This window comes from Artemia sp. Qi Xiang Cuo, chromosome 19, assembly GCF_049724085.1.
Source record: "Artemia sp. Qi Xiang Cuo chromosome 19, ASM4972408v1, whole genome shotgun sequence".
Classification (NCBI taxonomy): Eukaryota; Metazoa; Arthropoda; class Branchiopoda; order Anostraca; family Artemiidae; genus Artemia; species Artemia sp. Qi Xiang Cuo.
Window position 1 is genome coordinate 6,432,819 of NC_142812.1, and position 14,428 is coordinate 6,447,246.

A 14,428-nucleotide genomic window follows, 5' to 3' on the forward strand; every position below is an offset into this window, starting at 1 on the left:
GTGACCAAGAAAGGTAGACACATATAAGTCTTTAAATTACGTAAAAAGACACTAACATACAGGAATGATGGCTTGTATTCAGGGCCGTACCCAGAATTTTTTTCGGGGGGTTTACGCAAGGACTTTTTTTGTGCGGGGGGAGGGGTATTCACAAAAAAAAACTCAAAAGACGCATAAAAAATCTTTTTATGTCCATTTTTGTTACGTTTTTACGAGTCAGACGAACATTTCGGGGGGGGGGGGTTCAAACCCCCTACCCTCCCCTGGACACGGGCTACTTTGCATTACTAAGTATTAGTAGCAAAGCATATCAGAAGAGAGGAAAAAAGAACCGTAGCGTATACTCTTACATTACAATAAAATAAAAATTGCCCCCCCCCCTCCATCCGACAGCAAATAGTTCCACTGCCCCTCAGCAAAATTCCCCTTGGAGCTTCAATTCAATTTCTAGTCCCGAGACAAAACAGGGTAGATATAGCAAAAATATTATTAGGAATACACATTCAGGGAGAGAAAAGATCAAACAGCCCTTTCATTTAGTCAAATCCCTATCTATCTTAATGTGAAAATATTCTATATCAATTTTTCACACTACAGAACATTGGCACCTATATGGGGGGGGGGGACAGAGGGGGCTTCAGCCCCCCCCCCTCTGGCTGAATGATGCTGCTTTATATTTTATATACAGCATTGGAAGTGCCGATTAGACCAGGTAAGTCCCCCCCCCATAAAATTCATATAAATAATTTTAGGAATATTCATTTAGGGAGAGAAAAGATCCAACCGTTCTTTTATTTAGTCAAATCCCTTATTTATTTATTTATTTAAATTTTTAGCCAGTCGCTACAAAAAAGCAAAAAGACGGAGTACAACATAATAATAAAAAAGAAGAAAAGAGAAAGAAAAAAAAACATTACAGAACAAGTACATAAAAGCACTACATCGACACTTCTGTCGCAAGAGGGACGACCTCTCGTGCGACAGCCTTGCGTTAATTGTCGATCTCTTTTCTAACGGCCTGGCATGATTCTATAACTTTATAATGAAGAGTAATATATGAGTTACGCGTCCACAAAGGTAGTCTCAAAAGATACTTTGCATAACGAAAGTAGTAGGACCGAATTTGCTTAATTTCAGATTTCTGAAGCATTCTCCAGGAAGGTACAATATAGAGAATATGCGGCAGCGCGGTTGCATGATACAGCCTAGATAAATTCATACTACTAAAACGGTGTTTGTTTGCCATATTGCTACCATGTGATGCCGAAATATGCTTTTAAAGGTGGCTAGCTTTAAGCGATCGGGTCGCTCGCACGGAAGTCCCGACAGGGAGGCCCAAATAAGTTAACGAAGTCACTGGCTTAACGGAAATATCATCAAGTCTAACAGATACATCAGTCGAATCATTCCAATTAAAAAGAACAATCTCAGACTTAGCTGCATTGAAACTAAGACCAATTTTCAGGTACTCCTCATTTAACATTTTAAAATTCTCCTCGAGGCGCGAAATTGTCCAACAAGGTATAAACACATCATCAGCATAACAAACTAGGCTTAGATTCAAACCGAGAACTATGCATGAACATTCAATTTGCGATTGTGGCTCTATTATTGCATTATTAAAAAAATAAGGTGAAACAATAGATCCCTATCTCACTCATTCATAAATAAGTGAGACAACATAAATATCGCAGACCAGAAATATAAATATGGACCACGAGATTACCATTTAAATCACGATACGCTTTTATCACCGATGGGTTGATCCCCTTCTTATATGCCGAAAAAAAAATATATTTATGGACGGGCGAATCAAATACATGGTGAACATCGTGACTACCAATAGCTAAAAATTCACTAGCTGTATCGGAATCCCTAAGTATAGCACATAGAGCTGACAGGATATAGCCAGACCCTAATCCCTTCTAAAAGCCAAATTACCCCGAAGGAACGTAACATTTTTATCGAATTTCTCCACACGTTAGCAACTCAAAATAACTTACAAAAAACATTCAACAACTGCAAGGGTGGGGAGGTTTACCTCGCTTTAGCTTGGAGGTCAGTTTACATTTGGAAACAGATTTTGGCACTATTCCAGAGGAGAATGTCATTTGGTATAGTAAGCTCAGATGGTCAATCAGAATATCACTACTAAAATCAAGAGCAGCACCGCAGATACCATCAGTACCCTTACTGAATTTCTTTTTCAACTTCATTATAGCAGAGATAACCATACTTCGTGTTACGACAAAATCACTATTTGCATGGCACTGTAAGCTGTAGCTAAGCTTTTCAGCATGTTCTGCACTAAGATTGGAGGGGGGAGGCGCAAACTCTCGGCGGTAATGGTCTTCCCAGAAATCTTCACGAGGAACAGAATCCGGCGTAGCATAACGTTTGGTTCCCAGGGCATGTTTCCAAAGGGCACTAGGAATTCGGTTCACGCTTTCAGAAAAATTGGTTATGCAATCGCACCTTATATATCTTAACGAGAAAATAGTATCAAGTTTCCATACTATAGAAGCAACTTTTACTCAAAAAGGGATATAATCTCAATATAATACTTTTTTACCGACTTGTGAGGAAGTCTGACGGCGAGCCTGAGCCAATGAAATTGGGGCTCTTATGTGAAACCCATTGATCTAGCTAGGCTTACGAAAACATGTAATCGAGTAGTTTTGGCATATATAGATTTTCTCTAGAGTTGCTGAGGTTACCCAATTCAATGATTTATATGAAGTCAGATAATTTGACGTGTTAATTAAACGAAACTTAAAAGTTATTGAATAGTTCTAACTGTTTTTTGAAACGCCAAATCATTCAGATTAAGAATTTGAAAAGTAATATGTTTTGGAGGGTACATACTTCTTAGGATAGGGGATAGGTCATTTGAAAGAAGTGAGACACAGATAAATTATGCAAAAAATGTAACAAATAGTGAGAAATTTAAAGTGTCGTGGGACCTCTGAGACACTGTGCCGGAAACCCTACCCCCATCTTTGCGCGTGTCCCTGATTTAGACTAAGGATAATAAAGATTTAAGCAGCTATATCATTGGGTATATAAAGATAAACCCAATACTACCGGATTAGTTTTGGTTAGTCCTTCTTCTTTTGTTTTGTCACCATTATCAGGTATGAATAAATGCTAATAAAACATTTAAACATGTAGCTTTAAGTAATGTCATAAATCTCATTTTTGTTTAAATAAACACTGATTGTCTATGCATTAGACGTAAAATTTGCCTCTGGTCACATGAGTAACTGCAATTCCACATTGCCATTCCACTTTATTGAACATAATATTGAATGAACATTACAAACTATTGAACATAAGACAGAACACTTTATTGAACATTGTTTTATTGAACATAAGAATGTGAAACGGTCTTTGATTGGTCACCTGAAAATAATCGAGCGATCAGAAACAAGGTCACATTCTTCACGATCTTATGTAAAAAAAAAAAAAAAAATATGAAAGGCCTTAGCCAAAGAAAAACCCTCTGTGAAGCAAAAATTTACGTAGCTATTGAAGATGTGAGGAAAAAAGAGACTAATATGAGTTGAACTGCTATCACATTGACACGTAAAAAATAAATTAAGGCACCTATGTTAGCTTAAGTTTCTTAAGTTATGGGGAACTCATCACACTATTACGTACCCGTAAATACTGATGCTTACAATAATCTAATCAATGGACACCCACGGTGTTCTTTTTTTAAACAGTAAATGTATCGCGTTTTTTTCTACAATTTTGTTTTATTTGTCATTTTCCGTATTTTTTTCTTTTCTACTTCTTTCATACTCCGTTTGTTATTTTGTTTACAATGGGGCATAAATAAATTCAATATATTATCTCATACGTCTCGTACGCGATTGAACAAAAATTTATCTTGGACCCTCATACAATTCAACCTTTTAATCTCAACACGAATATATACGTCATGCTTATTGGGCCACTTGAAAACTAGTATTAAAAAAAAACCTTCAAAATATTAGGATCAAATGAAGGAAAATTCCAACTACGAAAAACCTAAAAGTGGTCATTGGCTCCTAAAATTGGCCTGGGAAAACTCAAATGTATATAGAATGCAATGTTATGGAACATTGCATCTTTAATTAAAAACTACCCCTCCCAGGAAAAAAACCTCCAAAGCCAGTTTTATGCAAGTTCTAACAAAAAACGGTAAATACTTATCTTCCTCCTCCTCTCCCCCCCCCATTAAAAAGCATTATCATCTGAAAATCCTTTTATAAAAATGAGCTGTTGCCCCTTCAACAAAAAGCGTGGATAATTGGAATGCTCTTTGTCCTGAAACAATAATGTCTTTTTACAATCCGTAAAACTTGTTTATTGCTGTGTTCGTGTACGAACTTTCAAAATTAAGCTTGGTAATTGAAGCTTAAGCTGAAATGAGGATTTTATTGAATCCAAAATGTGAGTAAATATTAGTTTGAAATACGATTGAGGAATATTTTTGACCCTATTGGTATTTTTCTTAATCTAAGGCCTGAGGGCAAAGAATTGTTTTGCCCTTAGGCAAAACAATGTAATGGATATACAGTGTATGTTATTGGTCAGAGATTTCCTTTGATCCCTTGAGAAAAAAATTTTCTCCCTTTGTGATAAAAAATTGCTTCCATTATAATTTATAAATTTTAAACATATACTAGGGAATTTTTCTTTAAAGGATTTGCGGCAGGGAAACGCCCATTTATTTTTGACTGGCGCAGTGTTTCTGAAAGTCTCCGCCGGATCTTCTCTCAACTTGTGGTAGAGTCGAAGCTTTTCCCTCTGTGGTTTCAGAAAATTTTGTGAACATCGCTTTCATCAGTTTAGAAGAAAGAAGGATACCGGGTTTGAAAATGACGCAGTTTCTGCCCCCTAATTTAATAGCTTTATTTGCTCCTAGGGACCCTATACCTTTTAAACCTCCTACTCAAAAGCTTCCTCATGAAAAGAAAAATAAGAACTATACCGGTGTTGGAAGCCTTGTGGATCTTTTTGAGGTGAGTACTTTAAGTGACCAAGCAGGCAGGCCTAGACAAAAATAGAACAGCGTCTAGGTTTTGAGCCATTTCAGATATAGGTTATACCATCCTATAGTGCAATTACTCGATCAATTTTAAATTTGGTTGTACTCAAAAATAGTATTCTGAAAGCAAATTTTGCTATTTGGGGAAGTTGCTGAGTTGAAAGGTGAATGATAGACGAACTTTTGGGAGTGGATGCTCTGCCCAAAGTAAACCAACACTGTGTAATTAGTGGCTCTGCTCTCCTTAAGGAAACATGGTAAAATTCTTTAGCTACTCTGGGCTATCTTGGGAAGGGGTTAATTTAGGAAAATGAAACTTTCAGGGATGGGTCTAAAGGCTAAAGTATTGGTAAATTTTTCACAGTTCATGTTATTGACAGTAAAATTTGGTAAATATATACCAAATCAGGTTAAATTTCTACCAAATCATATTAGGCTATTGATTGCCTTTTTTTATGCTGATTATGAATATAATAATCATTTCTATCAGAAATGAATTTCCGCCCCCCCCCCCCTTATATAAGGCCTATGCCAATTCAGGGTTAGGTTAGATTGTAGAAATATATACCCTGAATTGGCATATAGGCTATAGGGGGCTCAAATTCATTTCCAATAGAAATGATTACTATATTTGTAATCAGCATAAAAAAAGGTTCATTTCTATCAGAAATGAATTTCAGCCCCCCCTATATAGGCTATACCTAACCTAACCCTGAATTGGCATATATAGGGGGGGACTGAAACTCATTTCCTATAGAAATGCTTATTGTATTTGTAATCAGCATAAAAAATGGCATCAACTGGTGTATTTACTTTAGTCCTAACTCAAATAATATAATTTGGTATATAGGCTATTGACCAAAAAAGGCATCAAGTGGTAGCTATATTCACTTTATGCATAAGTCAATAATATGATTTGGTAGAAATTTACCAAAAATCATAGGCATATTATTGAGTTAGGAATAAAGTGAATACACTATTTGATGCCTTTTTGGGTAAAGTTCTACAAAATCATATTATTGAGTTAGGAATAAAGTGAATACACCATTTGATGCCTTTTTTTATGCTGATTACGAATATAATAATCATTTCAAACAGAAATGAATTTCAGCCCCCTCCCTATATAGGCTATACCTAACCCTGAATTGGCCTATATAGGGGGGGGGCTGAAATTCCTTTCCGAGAAAAATGCTTATTATATTTGTAATCAGCATAAAAAAAGGCATTGAATGGTGTATTCACTTTAGTCCTAACTCAATAATATGATTTCATAGAACTTTACCTGCCTTTTTTATGCTGATTACAAATATAACAATCATTTTGGTAAAATTCTGCTTTAGTTACTTTTACCTATATTGGAAAGGGGTGAGGTTAGGAAAATAAAACTTTCAGGGATGTCCTGGGAATGTATTTTGAAGTACTTATCTCCTCTCCTTCTCCCTCTAGAGGATCCTGAAATTTGACTACATGACAGGTCTATCTATACCTATTGAAATTTTGACGAAACAAAATTTTACCTTAATTTTCTGTTATAAGATTCTTTTTTTCTGGCTTTAGTTCTGAAAATGCAATTCCTGTTATTTAAGTAGCAGTTTAAGCCATAACAATGTTAATTTTCAAAATTAAGGAAATGTATTTGCATATCTTTAAAAATCAGGATTGAGCAAAGTTGTGAAGCTGAAAACAATTTTGTTGGGCTTCATTTTAAGCAGAAGATCTATTTTACAAGGTTTCACTTTTATAACACACAGATTTTTAAAGATCATTACAGGTTAAGACCCCCTAGAGTGAGAAGGAGTGGAGGTAGGTACTTCAAAATACCTTCCTGGGACATACTTTAGCCTGTAGATCTATCCCTGAAAATTTCATTTTCCTAACCAAACTCCTTTCCAAGATAGCCAAAAGTAGCTAAAGTAGAATTTTACCATCATTTCTATTGCAAAAGAATTTCAGCCCCCCCCCCCCTATATATGCCAATTCAGGGGATATATTTTTACATTAGGGGGGGGGTGTGGGGGCAAATTTTGTTTCTGATGTAAATGGGAGGTAAGTTTAAACTTCAAAAAAGCATATATGTGGCTTAAAATTCTACTTATATAACAGGAATTGCATTTTCAGAACTAAAGCCCAAGAAAAAGAAACTGATAACTGAAAATTATAGTAAATGTTGTTTTGTCAAAATTTCAATAGGTATAGACATGTCATATAGGCAAATTTCAGGGGCATCCCAAAACTCATTTTATTGGGGAGGGGGCAATCTTCATAAATCTTACCAAATTGCTGCCTGATTTATGCCAAATTTTTGGTAAATTTCTACCAAATCATATTATTGACTTACGCATAAAGTTATGCATATCATACCACTTGATGCCTTTTTTTATGCTTATTACAAATATATTAATAATTTCTATCAGAAATTAATTTCAGCCCCCCCCCCCCCCTATATATGCCAATTCAGGGTATATATTTCTACAACCTAGCCCTGAATTGGCAAATATAGGGGGGGGGGGGCTGAAATTCATTTCCAATAGAAATGATTATTATATTTGTAATCAGCATAAAAAAAGGCATTGAATGGTGTATTCACTTTATTCCTAACTCAATAATGTGATTTGGTAGAAATTTACCAAATTTTTTGCAGTAATCTAGTATTTTGTTAATTTATGGCAATTTTGCAAAATTTTTGCCAAATGCCAAAAAATTTGGGGGGGGGTGCCCCTCCCTGCTCCCCCTTTGGGATGTCCCTGCCCTCCAGAGAGAGAAGGAATAGGGGTAGGTACTTCAAAATATCTTCCCAGAACATACTTTAGCCTGTAGACCCATCCCTGCAAGTTTTGTTTTCCTAGACTAACCCCTTTCCAAGGTATGCAAAAGTAGATACAGTAGAATTTTACCTTATTGACTTACAAATAAAGTAAACATACCATTCAATATCATTTTTATGCTCTTTCCAAATGTAAAAATCATTTTTGTCGGAAATAAATGTTTCCTCCACCCCTATATATACCAATTCAGGGGATATATTTACCAATACCTCCTAATAGAAATAAATTTTACCGCTACCTCCCCTAATGTGCAAATATATATTTGAATTTATGGGGGAAATTAATTTCTGACAAAAATGATTATTATATTTGGAAAGAGTATAAAAAAAGGAATTAAGTGCTATGTTTTATTAATTTGTAAGTCAATAATATGAACTGCAAAAAAATTACCAATGTATATCCCAGGAAGGTATTTTGAAGTATCTACCTCCTTCTCCCTATAGAGGGTCCTGACCTTTAAAAATCTGAGTATTACAAAAGTGAAACCTTGTAAAATAGATCTTAAATGCTTAAATGCTGTACAACAAAATTGTTTTCAGCTTCACAACTTTGCTCAATCCCAATTTATAAGGTTTTAAAGATATGCAAATACATTTCCTAATTTTGAAAAAAAAAAACATAGATATTGCTTAAAATTCTACTCAAATAACAGGAATTGCATTTTTCAGAACTAAAGCCAGAGAATAAGAAACTGACAACTGGAAATTAAGGGAAAATGTTGTTTTGTCAAAATTTCAAAAGGTCAATAGACCTTTCTTGTAGTCAAATTTCAGGACCCTCTAGAGAGAGGAATAGAGGAAGGTACTTCAAAATACCTTCCCAGGACAAACTTTAGCCTGTAGACCCAGGGATACCACCAGATGGCTAATTTGACATATATATATATATATATATATCCAAATCTTTAAATTAGCCAACCAGTATTATAAGCCTAGTAGCCTAGCTGGACATAAGGAAACATGTCAAGAAAACAATTCTTACTCCATAATAAGCAGAATAATCATAGTTAACACATTTTGCAGGGGGAGAACCTTTACCTTAGCTTCTTTCCTTGTTTTTCTAAGAAATTCATGAAGTTCTTAGAACCTTTATATTTACAGAGTATATACCCCCAGCCCTCTAATATGCAAATAATATACTCAGAATTGTATCTTGAATCTAAATATGACATTCATTTGCATCACAAATGAACTTTACACCCATATTAGCCATATGGTAGATGTCTGTAGACCCAACTATGAAAGTTTCATTTTCCTAGCCTAACCCCTTTCCAATTTAGCCAAAAGTAGCTAAAGTAGAATTTTACCAGAAACACTACTTAGTCCTGGAAGCTACTTTAGTATATTAAAACAATCAGATACATTGCTTTACTTTACATGCCCCTCCCCCTTAATTGACAATTGTTTTGGCTAGAGCAAATATTATGTATGCCAGGCTATTCTTTGTATTTTGAATAGCATAAAACTGCTTTTCTTAATTGCCTAATTTAATAGTAAATAGAAAACCAGTGGCAGGAAGAAAATAGTTGCATTACTGGAAAAACAAAGAATGCCAATAGGCTGTTTTATTTTGGTTGTATTTTAATGATAACTCTGTGTAGATTTAGACATTTTGATTGGTTGACTGTTTGGTTATACTGTTTTGTCCTAGGTAATTGGATTGGTCAAGATCTTGTTTAAGTGCTTATTTGTCTTGATTGCTAAAATAGGAATTGCTAAAATAGTTTTTTTCTTCTTCTCTATTTTTTTTTTACCAAATAATTACCTCTCAACACATTATATTTCAATAGGCTAGGCTGTTGAGGTAACTTATCTAAATTTAAATGTTATAAAACAGTTTTCCAAGGCTGTTGTCAGCCAATCCCAACTAACCTTGTTTTAATTATCAGCCAATCCCATCTATCTAAACCTATGTACATCATGTCCAAGATTAGAAGCATATTGTCTATAAAGATAAATTTTGGTAAATTTGTCAGTTTGTTAATTATTGAGATAGTCTAGAGATAGACATGCTTTAAGAATGAGAATGTCAGCCTGAATACAAATGTAATATTCATTCCATCACAACTGTTGCAAATTTCTGTAACAAGACTTGCCCACAGTCAACCTGCCTCCCTCCCTGCTCCCCCCTAAATGGTCAAATATATAGCCTAAATTGAATATATGTAAATAATTTTCCTTTTTTTATAAACTGTTATATCAATTTCAAGAAAAGAGTAATCTATGGAAAATCCAGTTTATATATATACAATTCAATGTATAAATTTGACCATTAGGGGGGGGGGCTGTAAAGTAAAGTTGTAAAGGAAATGGATATATTTAAATTTAAGATGAAATTCTGATTCTTCAGGTGTATCTGAATAAATGAAAAAAGGTACCTATATTGTAATCAAGAAATTTGTCCAAGATTAGGAACTGTCCAGGTTCCCCAAGTGCTGGGATTGTTGCCATAAGTAAGTATTTTAAAATGTTTTAAAGCAGTTTCCAGAATTTTATAGTGTTTTATTATAGAGAGTAGAACAACTAAGTATATACCCTAGCTTGTATCCAAGGAAGCTACTTTGAAATACCCACCTCCACCCTCAAAAGGGTACAGACCTAAGATAAGCTATGAGACTTTTAGAAATTGGGCAGGTCTTCATCTTTGCCATGAATAAAGCACAAGGAAAGTGTTATAAGCCTAATGCCTTTACTAAATCTTAATTAAGAGATTTTAAATATATTAAAACAAGCCTTACTCAAACCATCAGAGGAGACACTTAATCATTTCTAGATGAGACCTTTTTGCTGTCTTGGAGAGTAGATGAGTAATACTTTCAGAGCTTAACTGTGGGTAAAATTTTTGTTTGACTTTTTGCTATCATGGAAAGTAGTTGAGTTAGGTGAATGAGGTAAATTTAGAGGTGCTCCCTTTACTTTAATAGGGACACGATGTTCCAAATGTTACCTCAAATCATGCTTGTTAGTAATGGGATTAATAAAAATCATTTCACCTGTAAATGTCCCCTGTCCCTGTGATTGTCCTATGTAAAGTTGTAAATAATAAATCTTGTGTTGTTCTGCATCTGTCAATGCCTTTTTTATCTTTGTCAACAGTTCATTCCTGACCTGTCAATTCATCTCTAGGGCTTTGAAGATTGCAGGTCTTTACATATTTAAGATTTCACATAAAAAAAACATTTAGCCTTAACTTTGAGTTTTCAACAGGAATTTAAGTCATATCAATTTTTTTCGTAAATTGAACAAATAGATTTACAAAACCGAAAACAATTCCTGTGTGCCTCATTTGAGCAGTAGATGTATATTTTAAGGTTTCACTTTTATAACATAAATATTGTAAACTTCCATAATAAGCCAGCGCCCTTTAGAGGGGGAAAGAGTGGAGTTAAGACTTCAAAATAACTTCCTGGGGGATCATTGAGGCTCTAGATTTATCCCTGAGAATGTTATTCCCTCAACTCCACTATGTAACTTTCAGAAATAGATCTACAACACACCCAAGGCCCAAAGAAAGTGTTCTGAGTCAACGAACACTGAGTCAATCTTGATTTAGAGGGTTTCGAAGAATTTATCAAAATGTCTTTTAAGTTTAATAAAAAAAAAAATATGGCTTAAAATATACTCAAGTCTCTGGAATTGTGAATTCTAGAGTTAAAGAATAGTATACTCAATAATAATTTGGAAAAGGTTAATTGTTTCCACTAATTAAGACAGGCATAAACTTTTAAATGAGTATGTTGGTTTGTATTATTTTTGTACTTTTTTGGTTATTGTGGGTAAATTTAACTATTTTGCAATTGCTTTGCTTGGTAGAAAATTACCTTAAATTGCACTTGCCTGCAATAAGAACAGACCTTAGAGATGCTGGCGACTTGGTTTTTTGGTTGTATCCCAAACTGTGTGCCCTAACATGCTTCACTGTAAACAGCTGACTTGAAGGCTTCAACACTAGTGGGATATAGCTGTGTTCTGGCTAAGGGAGCTCAATTGGCCTATCACAGTAGTTGGGAAAAAAATTGGGTTGTAGCACATTTCCAGTACAGCTTCAGGGATTGGCCCCTTGTTCTTATGGAACTGTTTGTTCTGAACAAATTTGGGTTCCTATCAGGGTTGCAAATAATTTTAATGTGATTGACACACACCATTGCTTATGTTGGTATGTGAGGGGCAGGTAAAATATTGAAGACCTGTTTTGCATTTCATTGCTTGCTGTTGCATATATTCCAGAGTTAATTGCTTACTTTTTAACTAGAGTAGCAGTATATATCAAATTCTAGTTTTGGTTCAATCATGTCCTTTAAGAACTTAGTAATCTCTGTTGGATATTTGCTGCAGAACATTTCTCTTTATTACACCAAGGATTTGGTTGGTTGAAGCTACCAAAGACTGCTTGTGTAAACTGAACTTGAGCCCGCCATCAGCCAAGACTCCCAAATCTTGCAGGGATTGGTTGTTTAGAATCATCATTGGATTTCATGTAGTACTAGCTCTGAGTGTTATTTGCTTCAAAGTGTATCATCTTTGGATATTAAATTCTAGTTGCCAGGTTTTTACCCACATTGAGATCTGCTTGTATGTCTGGCACTTTTGAGGGGTCATTAATAAGACTAATTATTTTGGAATCATTCATATATAAGCAAATCATATTCCTTATGTTCAAAAATGCATCATTGTTATTGGTGGTGAATAGTGTTTGACCCAAAATCATGCCTTGGGGTACCTTGTCTTCTACATCTGCTAACTCCAAGAGATAAATTGATCCATGGTCCCCAAATATTTTTGCCAGGCTCTTCTTGTTAGAAAGAAATTGGATTGTTCAATATGTAGCTTCATAATGAAGGCCTATTGCATGGAGTTTATAATTTAATCTTCTTTGACATGTTTTTAGTAAATCTAATATCATATCTGGATGTTGAATGTCCATAAATTTTCTGACATGCTCATATAGATCAATGAGGTTTTTATCAACTGATTGGATGGGATGGAAGCCATTCATATTACCTATAATAGATAATACAAAGTTGTTGACTCTTGGGTGTTTTACAATAGCTGAGTTTACTATGCCTTCATGAAGTTTTCTACTCCTAAGGTGAGACTAACTGGTTGGTGATAGCTGACTTAATGTCTGCTGTTTTTTTTATGAATAGGAGTGATGTAAGAGTCCTTCCAATCCTGTGGATTACATTTTGTATTTAGGGACTTTTGGAATAGTAGGGAGGGAGGATTCAATAGTACTGTATATGTCACATTTGATAGAAATTGTGTTTCACAAACATCACTGTGTTTCACAAACAGTGATAGAAATTCACAAAAAATTCCAGATATTTTGGTCACATATGCAGTGACTGTCATCAGTAGTAAAACTAATGATGTTTTACTGCTGAAAGTTTTACTACTGATGACAGTCACTGCATGTGTGACCGAAATGTTATACTATCCTATAAATTATGACCAGGAATAATTTGGTGATTATAAATATTGCAACTTTTTTAAATGATAAATGTTCTGGTTGTTAATGTCCTTTGCCTGTGCTTTACATAATCTAATGCAGTATTAGTAAAAGATGACAGAGCCTGCAGTCTGGTGAAGGGTGTACCAATATTGAATCACATTATTCTCTAATCTGGGTTTCTATAACTGGGTAGGGATAAGGGCATTAAGTAAGCCTAATTGTGTCCTAATTTCACTGTTAGACTTATCACCATATATTGTACTACTAGCAGCTTGTTGGAGCAAAGCCACATTGATGCCAACACAGCAGTTGAACTATATCATTTTTTTGGCGAGTTGTACCTCAACTGTTGCCACTACTCTAGAGAAAATACCTTGGAACAAACAGTTGTTAGCAGTGGTAGTAATATATTATTGCTTTCACACTCAACTCTACATTACATTTTCACCCTTCTGGGATAACTGCCAAAACCTTATGCTAAGCTGTTTTCAAAGGGAGTATTAGCTGGGCATGGTAGGCCAGCCAGGAGGATATAAATGGGAGTGAGCATACATCGCTCTGCTGAACCTCCCTATGAAAACTGCCTATCAATCGATTTTTGGTTGCTATCTCAGAAGTATGAAAATGTCAGATACACCCTGTGTAACAGGAATTATGTTTAAGTGACGATTCTACAAGACTGCTCCTCCTCCCATGATGTCTGGAGATGCTGTTTGGACCATATTCCTGGCGACCCATATTTAAAAAATAACTGCATTTATAGTCACAGGCTCAGTGCTTTTTGCTTTGAATCAATGAATAGGTTAAAAGAGTATAATTTATGTAAATTTTCAAGAATAGCTTCTATAATTTAAGGTAAAGTCTAAATCTCTGTTAAACAAAGACTTGCAACATTGTCTAGAAACTTCTTTTTATTAATATGAATTCAGGAATTTAACTTTAATCATTTAACAACCCTTTTCCTATATTTGCTTCACACTTAATTAGTGAGCCTTTTCATTGTTTATACTTTTAGAATTTTTCAGACCAGAGGTGCTTGTAGGTTGCTTGATTTATTCATTTATCGCAGTAAAAAGCATTAGTGCCACTATAAATAGGGTCAAAATAAAATCTTCAG

At 34.8% G+C, this 14,428-nt stretch overlaps 1 protein-coding gene across 1 annotated transcript in view; it reads left to right on the top strand.

Moving 5' to 3' along the window:
* Positions 1 to 4,835: 4,835 nt before the first annotated feature.
* snRNP-U1-70K (small ribonucleoprotein particle U1 subunit 70K) overlaps positions 4,836 to 14,428 on the top strand; it is a 109,726-nt gene continuing 100,133 nt past the window's right edge. The window contains exon 1 of the mRNA XM_089105294.1: positions 4,836 to 5,009. Within this exon, the coding sequence (XP_088961420.1) occupies positions 4,866 to 5,009 (144 nt within the window). The 5' untranslated portion in view covers positions 4,836 to 4,865. The remainder of the gene's footprint in view (positions 5,010 to 14,428) is intronic.